Source organism: Diaphorina citri, unplaced genomic scaffold (assembly GCF_000475195.1).
Source record: "Diaphorina citri unplaced genomic scaffold, Diaci psyllid genome assembly version 1.1 scaffold1079, whole genome shotgun sequence".
In the NCBI taxonomy this organism is placed as follows: Eukaryota; Metazoa; Arthropoda; class Insecta; order Hemiptera; family Psyllidae; genus Diaphorina; species Diaphorina citri.
The window spans coordinates 79331-89412 of record NW_007378508.1 but is presented as its reverse complement, the minus strand read 5'-3'; the positions used below and the strand labels follow the sequence as shown (position 1 = coordinate 89412).

At 37.2% G+C, this 10082-nt stretch overlaps 2 protein-coding genes across 2 annotated transcripts in view; one reads left to right on the top strand and one right to left on the bottom strand.

Annotated features, from left to right (window-relative positions):
• LOC103514080 (multifunctional protein ADE2) lies at nucleotides 1–1526 on the top strand. Its single transcript, XM_008478948.1, has 4 exons — nucleotides 1–117; nucleotides 465–657; nucleotides 1064–1260; nucleotides 1425–1526. The coding sequence occupies exons 1-4, from the start codon at nucleotides 1–3 to the stop codon at nucleotides 1524–1526; spliced, it is 609 nt and encodes a 202-aa protein (XP_008477170.1).
• A 151-nt stretch (nucleotides 1527–1677) lies between these two features.
• LOC103514079 overlaps nucleotides 1678–10082 on the bottom strand; it is an 80083-nt gene continuing 71678 nt past the window's right edge. Inside the window, exons 9-20 of the mRNA XM_026827125.1 lie at nucleotides 9853–10042; nucleotides 8830–8970; nucleotides 8388–8490; nucleotides 7915–7927; nucleotides 7343–7407; nucleotides 7165–7172; nucleotides 5184–5380; nucleotides 4658–4812; nucleotides 4250–4358; nucleotides 2978–3132; nucleotides 2392–2529; nucleotides 1678–2118 (exon numbers count right to left, since the gene is read on the bottom strand). Coding sequence (XP_026682926.1) covers nucleotides 1906–2118; nucleotides 2392–2529; nucleotides 2978–3132; nucleotides 4250–4358; nucleotides 4658–4812; nucleotides 5184–5380; nucleotides 7165–7172; nucleotides 7343–7407; nucleotides 7915–7927; nucleotides 8388–8490; nucleotides 8830–8970; nucleotides 9853–10042 — 1487 coding nt within the window. The 3' untranslated portion in view covers nucleotides 1678–1905. The remainder of the gene's footprint in view (nucleotides 2119–2391; nucleotides 2530–2977; nucleotides 3133–4249; nucleotides 4359–4657; nucleotides 4813–5183; nucleotides 5381–7164; nucleotides 7173–7342; nucleotides 7408–7914; nucleotides 7928–8387; nucleotides 8491–8829; nucleotides 8971–9852; nucleotides 10043–10082) is intronic.

Genomic DNA, 10082 nt, shown 5'->3' with positions numbered 1-10082 from the left:
ATGATTCCTATAGAGTGGGTCACACGTAGATTGGCCACCGGGTCTTACCTCAAGAGACACCCGGGTACTCAAGAGTGCTATCGCTTTTGTCCACCCTGTCAAGAGACATTTTTCAAAGTGAGTTTATGTACCCAAGAAATAAACATTTAAGAAATTGACTTCCTAACACCGACTAGTCACCTCTTTACAAAGATATTAACGAAGTGACTTTTTTTTCTCGATTTATGCCTATTTTTTATAATTATAATAATACTCTTTCCATTAAAGAACACCTATACTCGGATATAGGACATGAAAACACACCAATCGTCTACATCGGCAAGACATAATTTATTTTATGCTAAGGAGATAGGGAAAAGGGATATGTGAGTGTGAATAAGAATGGAGTTTATATCTTTTATTTTTTATATATTTTTCCGTATTGTTTCATTATAGTTTATTATATCACCGTTTATTTCTCCTAGGACGATGCAAATCACGACCCGCAATGGTCAGATGAGCAGATCTTGTCTGCAAACTTGGACAATGTTGCGAGAGATGAAGTACAAATCATGAAGAGACTCAGTTTGGTTGTGTTTGAAATCCTGGAAAAAGTTTGGGCCAGTCTCAATTGTGTTCTAGTTGACATGAAGATTGAATTCGGAATTGATAATGAAGGTAAGGTGTCCTTTGTTTGTTTCTTTTCAAGGATTTAGTTCCCCCAAGCCCCTATGAAGTTATATGCTATCGAGGTTTCTGACTGTTCAAGCATGTGCTACAAACTTTTGGAAATCCTGGAAAAAGTTTGGGCCAGTCTCAATTGTGTTCTAGTTGACATGAAGATTGAATTCGGAATTGATAATGAAGGTAAGGTGTTCTTTGTTTGTTTCTTTTCAAGGATTTAGTTCCCCACAAGCCCCTATGAAGTTATGTGCTGTCGAGGTTTCTGACTGTTCAAGCATGTGCTACAGACTTTTAACTGCTGGTAAAATGATTGTGTGTGAGGAGAATGAGAATGCAGACTTGCTATGGCAAACATGATTTTTCCTTTTGACTAATTGAATTTCATCCGAAAAAATTCCAGGAAACATCCTTGTCTCCGATGTAATCGACAGTGACTCCTGGAGGCTCTGGCCTGAGGGTAAGAAAGAGCTGATGAAGGATAAACAGGTGTACCGAAATCTGTCCAACGTCACAGCAGAAGGACTGAATCAGGTCAAGCTCAATTTCACATGGATTGCAGATACCTTAGCAAGTGTGAAGAGACCTACGGATAATTTGGTAAGTTCTTCTTTCTCATACCTTTCTGAGAACCCGCCCCTGGGTCATTTACATAATACAACACCATACCTTTTAGGAATCGTTCCTCAAAAAAAAAAACTTTCGCTCATTTTCACTCACTATTTCAACAACATTTTTCATTTCATTTTTTATTATTTTTGCAGGTTGTCCTAGCTTTAGGTTCCTCGTCTGACTTACCATTCGCCAACAAAATAGTGAGTCAACTGAATGAGCTAGAAGTTAGACATGGTACCTTTTCTAATTGAAACACTGAAATGTGCTTTAGAAAAATGTCTTTTTTAGCATACAAAACTTGCTGGAAAAAAAAAATCATGTGCCTCAGAAGAAAGAAATCACCCGTTGTTGGACAGCTCTTTTTATCTATGCTACAGATGCTACACACAAAGGGGGGAAAATCAGGAACGTAGACATGGTACCTTTTCTAATTGAAACACTGAAATGTGCTTTAGAAAAATGTCTTTTTTAGCATACAAAACTTGCTGGAAAAAAAAATCATGTGCCTCAGAAGAAAGAAATCACCCGTTGTTGGACAGCTCTTTTTATCTATGCTACACACAAAGGGGGGAAAAAATCAGGAACAGAATATACAGGAAAAAGAAACACGTAACAAGAAACTCGAGACAACTAAAAGGACACGAAATATTTGGTGAGCAATGGTACTAAACAACACAGAAGGTCATAGTATTTTACATGGAACAGTGGGGTAGCGTTGGATTTGGGCGGTATAACATCAACTTGTGCCACTTTGAACATGGATAGTCGAAGATGAGTGCTGATGGCGTGATCATGAGAATTGATCTTCTCAGCAATCTGTTTCATAGGCTCCGAACATTCCTCCTAGAAAAGTAAAATAGAGATTGGATAATACCAGGAAAAGATCGAGAGTAGGGGTTTTGTTGTGAGAGGGATATCTGTATTTGGTATTTGCAACATTCAATTTGTTGTTGCAGAGCTCTGTCCATCTCCGAAGATTCTGCCTTATTCAGCAAGCCACATCTTTAAAACTCATTTATGAGAATTTTACCACTTTAACCACTTTAAAATACCACTAAAAGTGATGTAGACGAGAAAGGACTAATAAAATATAAGATAGTCGTGTATACTACCTACCTTTTCTTTGAGGAAAGTGGCCAGCGATAACTTATTCGAAGATACTCCACGCATTGATGAAGAGTTGGAGTTTGAGATTTTGGCAACTAAGATAATATTCTCCTTGAATGTGGCAAATAAGTCAAGGTAACATCGCGTCTGTAAGGAGGAAAAATAATGTGTGTTGGTTTTTTACTCATCTTTTTCAATACATTTCAATGGTATCCTGTCATTGATCAAACGCTCGCGTGGTGTGAGGACTTTAAACTGAGACACTGACACTCGTATTTATGAACAAGAATGATCGTTCTTAGATCAGTCTCAAGTCAAAATTGACCAATCAAATGCCTTGAGACTATGCTTAGCACGAACTTAAGAGCCAGCATTTTGTTCATAAATATGGGTGTAAGTACCAGTACCAGCCATGTTAATTAAGTCAAAGACAAAAACCATGTTTAGGGATGCACACATTCAAAACTAGTCAAACCAAAACCACTGCTATACTTAATAAAAGAAACAGAAATGCTAGAACAATGGTAATAGATTTACACTTTGGGAACATTCCAGAATAAAGAGATGTTCCCCAAAACTTTTACCCATCACTTACTTTTGGCTCTGAAGCCAGGAACATTTCCTGTAAATTTTGAACGGCCTCAAACACGCCCTCCTGTTTGACATATTTCCTGAGATGTTCTTCGTCCTCCTCACTGTATCCCAGGAACAGGAATACTCCCTGTGTCATGTTGTAAGCTTCTATGGAGGCTGAAATGTTGAAGAGAAAAGAACTAGATCAGATAGACTAATGACTAGTTTGTTTCTTTGGTTGCACTACCAACTGATAGGATGGGAATTCCAGATCAGATAGACTAATGACTAGTTTGTTTCTTTGGTTGCACTATCAACTGATAGGATGGAAATTCTTTTTCTGGCATCAGTTGCCAAATAATAATAGTAGTGCTTATTTATAGGTACTGCGCGCATAAGACTGAAAAGTCCTTTTAGTCCAGCAGTAGGCTACCACTTTACTGTGGTCAAATTATCAAATTAAATTCAGGATAAACTTCCATACCTCGGCTGGGATTAAACCCAAGCCATCCTGTTTACCAGGCAAGTATCTTGACCACTACACCACCGAGGCAGGCAATCCTCAATTCCCAAAGGCAATCTTTGTTCAAGCAAAACACTTGATGTGACCATGATTCCTATAGAGTGGGTCACACGTAGATTGGCCACCGGGTCTTACCTCAAGAGACACCCGGGTACTCAAGAGTGCTACCGCTTTTGTCCACCCTGTCAAGAGACATTTTTCAAAGTGAGTTTATGTACCCAAGAAATAAACATTTAAGAAATTGATTTCCTAACACCGACTAGTCACCTCTTTACAAAGATATTAACGAAGTGACTTTTTTTTCTCGATTTATGCCTATTTTTTATATAATAATGCTCTTTCCATTAAAGAACACCTATACTCGTATATAGGACATGAAAACACACCAATCGTCTACATCGGCAAGACATAATTTATTTTATGCTAAGGAGATAGGGAAAAGGGATATGTGAGTGTGAATAAGAATGGAGTTTATATCTTTTATTTTTTATATATTTTTCCGTATTGTTTCATTATAGTTTATTAGGCAAGACATAATTTATTTTATGCTAAGGAGATAGGGAAAAGGGATATGTGAGTGTGAATAAGAATGGAGTTTATATCTTTTATTTTTAATATATTTTTCCGTATTGTTTCATTATCGTTTATTTTATCACCGTTTATTTCTCCTAGGACGATGCAAATCACGACCCGCAATGGTCAGATGAGCAGATCTTGTCTGCAAACTTGGACAATGTTGCGAGAGATGAAGTACAAATCATGAAGAGACTCAGTTTGGTTGTGTTTGAAATCCTGGTGATGAAGAGTTGGAGTTTGAGATTTTGGCAACTAAGATAATATTCTCCTTGAATGTGGCAAATAAGTCAAGGTAACATCGCGTCTGTGAGGAGGAAAAATAATGGGTGTTAGTTTTTTACTCATCTTTTTCAATACATTTCAGTATCCTGTCATTGATCAAACGCTCGCGTGGTATGAGGACTTTAAAGTGAGACACTAAGTACCAGCCATGTTAAGTCAAAGACAAAAATCATGTTTAGGGATGCACACATTCAAAACTAGTCAAACCACTGCTATACTTAATAAAAGAAACAGAAATGCTAGAACAATGGTAATAGATTTACACTTTGGGAACATTCCAGAATAAAGAGATGTTCTCCAAAACTTTTACCCATCACCTACTTTTGGCTCTGAAGCCAGGAACATTTCCTGTAAATTTTGAACAGCCTCAAACACGCCCTCCTGTTTGACATATTTCCTGAGATGTTCTTCGTCCTCCTCACTGTATCCCAGGAACAGGAATACTCCCTGTGTCATGTTGTAAGCTTCTATGGAGGCTGAAATGTAGAAGTGAAAAGAATTAGATCAGATAGACTAATGACTAGTTTGTTTCTTTGGTTGCACTATCAACTGATAGGATGGAAATTCTTTTTCTGGCATCAGTTGCCAAATAATAATAGTAGTGCTTATTTATAGGTACTGCGCGCATAAGACTGAAAAGTCCTTTTAGTCCAGCAGTAGGCTACCACTTTACTGTGGTCAAATTATCAAATTAAATTCAGGATAAAATTCCATACCTCGGCTGGTATTAAACCCAAGCCATCCTGTTTACCAGGCAAGTGTCTTGACCACTACACCACCGAGGCAGGCAATCCTCAATTCCCAAAGGCAATCTTTGTTCAAGCAAAACACTTGGGTAGGTACTTACAAGTGGGCGGTCTCATACAAATGAACCTTCGCGAGTAACAGATGCACCTTCCTCTATTGGCTTGATAAGCGGGGGCAGCATGGTTGTAGAACGCAAAGTCCGTTTTACATGGGGCGGTTTTGACACAAAATGTGGTACAGGATAGCTCACGTTTGAAGCCGCATTGGCAAACCTCAGAACAGTAGGGCTCGCTTTCTAGCTAGAAGTATCCTATGTTGTGAGAATAGTATCAGCACACAAACAGACTGCTGAAGCTCTCAATGTCATTGCACAATATGAAGGTAACTAAAGGAATAGGGAATATTTTTTAACAGGAATCATTTTGAAATAATCATGTCAAGGATGACATGTCAAGTATTCAAATGAATACATTCTTCCATCTTTTCATTTACTTGTATTGCGGTCTAGCTCGAAGTAAAGTGACGTTTTACCTAGGCAGTGTATAGCATTCTATTAAATAAAAATTCCTACTTACACTATTTTAAAGTTGCATGGGAGTAAAGAAAGATCAATTGAAATTTTCTCATTTCCCCCATTCCTTTCATAATGTTGAATCTTCTAGAATCTATGCCTTCACTTGTCACTATTCCTGCACTCTCTTGACCTCTGAAATCGAACAAAGAAGCTACATTAACAAAGAGGACCTTTGTGAAATACTTCAAGTATGCTTTTTCCGAAGGCATTGTAATAAAAATATATTAAGGTGTGTCCAAACATAATCGACCGGCCGTCGATCTATGTTATCGAGGCAGTGTGGACGGTTCAGTCAACATCAATCGATGGCGACTGTAGCTAGAAGTATCCTATGTTGTGAGAATAGTATCAGCACACAAACAGACTGCTGAAGCTCTCAATGTCATTGCACAATATGAAGGTAAAGGAATTGAGAATATTTTTAACAATCATTTTGAAATAATCATGTCAAGTATTCAAATTAAAACAGTCTTCCATCTTTTCATTTACTTGTATTGCGGTCTACCTCGAAGTAAAGTGACGTTTCGCCTAGGCAGTGTATAGCATCCTATTAAATAAAAATTCCTACTTACACTATTTTAAAGTTGTATGGAAGTAAAGAAAGATCAATTGAAATTTTCTCTTTTTCCAGGCTCTGGAAAGAACGTGGTGTTCATTGCTGTAGCAGGCAAGAGTAATGGTCTAGGACCTGTGATATCAGGAAACACATGCTATCCCGTTATCAATTGTCCTCCCCTGGACTCGACCGGAAGAGATGTCTGGTCTTCGCTGAATCTACCTGCAGGTTAGTTGGTTCATTTCTCCAAAGATGGTCCTGGAATATCCGACGATCCCCTTCTCCCCATCGACCGTGGAGTGACGTCCTGTCATCCTTACGTCGAACTTAATGGTAACTTTCATCCCCGTTAAAAAAAATCGCTCTATATTTTCAGGTATTGCCTGTTCAACTGTCACCGCCCCTAGCAACGCTGCACTGGCCGCTGCTCAGATCTTAGCTCAAAGAGATTTCTTTATCTGGTCCAAACTTCGTATGTATCAAACCAAGCTCTACATTGCTCTCAATAAAGAAGACAAGAAAAGTCGGCAGGAAAATCAGAATATTCTATAGTGAATCATTGAAATGACAGAATCTCACTCACAGTAAGGTAATCGTATGAGCCATTTGTGACAAGTGATGAAGAAGTACAAAATGTAATAGGATTATCGATTTAATGACACTAATTCTACCTGAAATAAAATGAACGAAACCTATCTAATGAAATCAAACACTTTTTTATCCAATTTAAGTTACATTTTTCTTCACTTTAATTAGCTATAGGTTTCCACTTTGTATATATAATTTCTCTCCTCGCTTTCTTTGTTGAGCTGAAAATAGAGATAATGTATTGAGAGTCATTTTGTCAAAAAGAGGACCGATTTCTTACTAATTTCAATAGGTACCTAAATACTCCATTGTACTAATCCCTCCGAAGATTCAGGTGTAACCTTATCTCATAGCTCGCTTTCTTTGTTGAGCTGAAAATAGAGATAATGTATTGAGAGTCATTTTGTCAAAAAGAGGACCGATTTCTTACTAATTTCAATACCTAAATACTCCATTGTACTAATCCCTCCGAAGATTCAGGTGTAATCTTATCTCATAAGTTGTTTTATGACTTTAGTGGAGGTGATGTAGTTACACTTACCCGAATTCCTTCACCAATTCTGATTATAATATCGTCCTGCAAAGGTCTTCGGATCACACAAAGTTCTGAAAAGATAACAAATAATAAAGCTACTATAGGTACAATAATAGAGCTAGAGACATACGAGTACATCACTCGTAGACATATCCAGAATGAATCAAGAGAAGAATCGAACTAGGTGGAACAGAAATGGGGGGGCCCCTCAAAAAAGAAAGAGTAAAAGGGCCGACATTTGAGCAGTTGTGTTTGTCCATCAATGCCCACCATTGCGTTCTTAAGGTGTGTCTACATAATCTATTGATGATCGATCTACGTCGAGTCGACTATGTTTGGACACACTTTTAGACGACCTGTTCAGGTACAGTTTGACTGCAAATGTCTCACCTGTATTTATCGTTCCCCTCAAAAAAGAAAGAGTAAAAGGGCCGACATTTGAGCAGTTGTGTTTGTCCATCAATGCCCACCATTGCGTTCTTAAGGTGTGTCCACATAATCTATTGATGATCGATCTACGTCGAATCGACTATGTTTGGACGACCTGTTCAGGTACAGTTTGACTGCAAATGTCTCACCTGTATTTATCGTCTTTGATAGGCAAAAAAAACTCTTGTCCCTAAAGACTAGTAGGTATTTTATTGATTACATCTAAACTTTAATATCGAGATACCTACTCTAGCTTTGGGCTATTTTACTGCATTGCTTGGTAACTACATCCAACGTCAAGCTTATAAAGTGACGAGTTTATATCCAAAAACTTATCCACTTTCCCAGACCAATTTTCTGACCCCGGGAATCAATTTAGTGAAGAATATTAAAACTTAATGAGGGATATTAAAATTTAGTGAGGGATCAACATTGTAGTGTTTGCAGAACTCCGAATTTTATTTCGATAGACCGCTTGTGCAAAAAATAAGGACCATTCGTTGACCATTTTCAAAATGCAATTTAGTGAAGAATATTAAAACTTAATGAGGGATATTAAAATTTAGTGAGGGATCAACATTGTAGTGTTTGCAGAACTCCGAATTTTCTTATTTCGATAGACCGCTTGTGCTAAAAATAAGGACCATTCGTTGACTATTTTCAAAATGGACTTTTCTCCAAAGTTAGCAACTAAAATGTCCAGACCCGACTTTGTTCGTTCAGGACTGGGTCCTTAATGTGAGTTTAAACTCCGTTTAAGTTTAATATTGATTTAAGCACTCAGATTGTTTAAACCAAGTTTAAACTCACTTTTTGGATGACTTTTCTCCAAAGTTAGCAACTAAAATGTCCAGACCCGACTTTGTTCGTTCAGGACTGGGTCCTTAATGTGAGTTTAAACTCCGTTCAAGTTTAATACTCAGATTGTTTAATCCGAGAGTTTAACTTAAACCAAGTTTAAACTCACTTTTTGGACCTGGCCATCAGTCAATACATTATTGTGTATTCAATTCAAAGCAGGATAAACAGAATATGAGTAATTATATTCTATTCCATTTTCTTACTTGCAAACATTGTCAGTGCGACATTTGACCACCAGGGAGTCACAGGTGGGGACGGTATTGCCCGCATCAAGCTGCTGGGCACATACTGGATGGAATAAGTCTTGAGCAACCAAACATTGGTTCGTGATCCCTTTGTTCTTTCTGAAAAATTAGAAAGTTTGGATTGACTTAGGTATTGGACTTTTTGTGGAAGTTACCTTCGTAATAAGGCATAAAAAAACTGTAATCCTAAGCCTTTATCTGTGACAGGGCTTTGTGTATCTATTGCGGTTGAAAATGAATGTGTTAGCTTACTAAGTATACCTACATTACCTACGTACCTATATTGTACTTATGTATTGTATTTTTTCTCCTCATTGAGGCTTCCAGATAATTTATTACAAAACCAAACATCCTCCACACACGAAACTGTCCACAGCAAAATCTTCTATTCTCTAAAGGCTCTCCTTTTGTCTCTCCGTTTTTACACATTTTTTTTTTTTTTTTATCTTTCAAATCTTATCTAATTTTCTTATCTCTTTGGTAGGTATTCATCGTAAATGGTTTAAAATAAAGTGTCATGTTACTATCTTTGCTAATATGAGTAAAGTACCTACCATATTAAATCCCATAACTACTTCAATTTCTACCATTTTATATAATGCTTTCAATTGCATATTTTAGCGGGTGTGAACTGTACTTAAACTAACTATAATTGAACTAATAATTGTAACAATTTTATTAAAAGGTATCATTATTTTTAACAACACATTTATAATATAAAAATAATTTTATCAACAGGAATGTTTATGAATAAGAAGATATGTATGTTAAGGGTAAGTCTCTATCCAACATATACAATAAGGTAAAGCTATATTTTTTTTTCTAACTGGATGGAATAAGTCTTGAGCAACCAAACATTGGTTCGTGATCCCTTTGTTCTTTCTGAAAAATTAGAAAGTTTGGATTGACTTAGGAAATGGTCTTTTTGTGGAAGTTACCTTCGTAATAAGGCATAAAAAAACTGTAATCCTAAGCCTTTACCTGTGACAGGGCTTTGTGTATCTATTACGGTTGAAAATGAATGTGTTAGCTGTAGAGAGAGTGGTGACTTCAGGGATCATCAGGATTTGTTGAGGTGCGGACGTGTGAGTGTGAAGAGAAGGGAGGAGGGAATGGTGAGACGTGTTGGATAGGGTGAGCTTCTTGGCGTGAAAGTCGCGATGTGCTTCCACTGAAACAGAATTTCATCATCAGTATTACACAATAGAATA

What these genes read in the sequence shown, in the direction of transcription:
- LOC103514080 (XM_008478948.1), top strand. Translation starts at nt 1, where the DNA reads ATGATTCCTATAGAGTGGGTCACACGTAGATTGGCCACCGGGTCTTAC. An exon ending in GTCAAGAGACATTTTTCAAA is followed by an intron (nt 118 to 464) that starts GTGAGTTTATGT and finishes TATTTCTCCTAG; the next exon opens with GACGATGCAAATCACGACCC. An exon ending in AGAGACCTACGGATAATTTG is followed by an intron (nt 1,261 to 1,424) that starts GTAAGTTCTTCT and finishes TTATTTTTGCAG; the next exon opens with GTTGTCCTAGCTTTAGGTTC.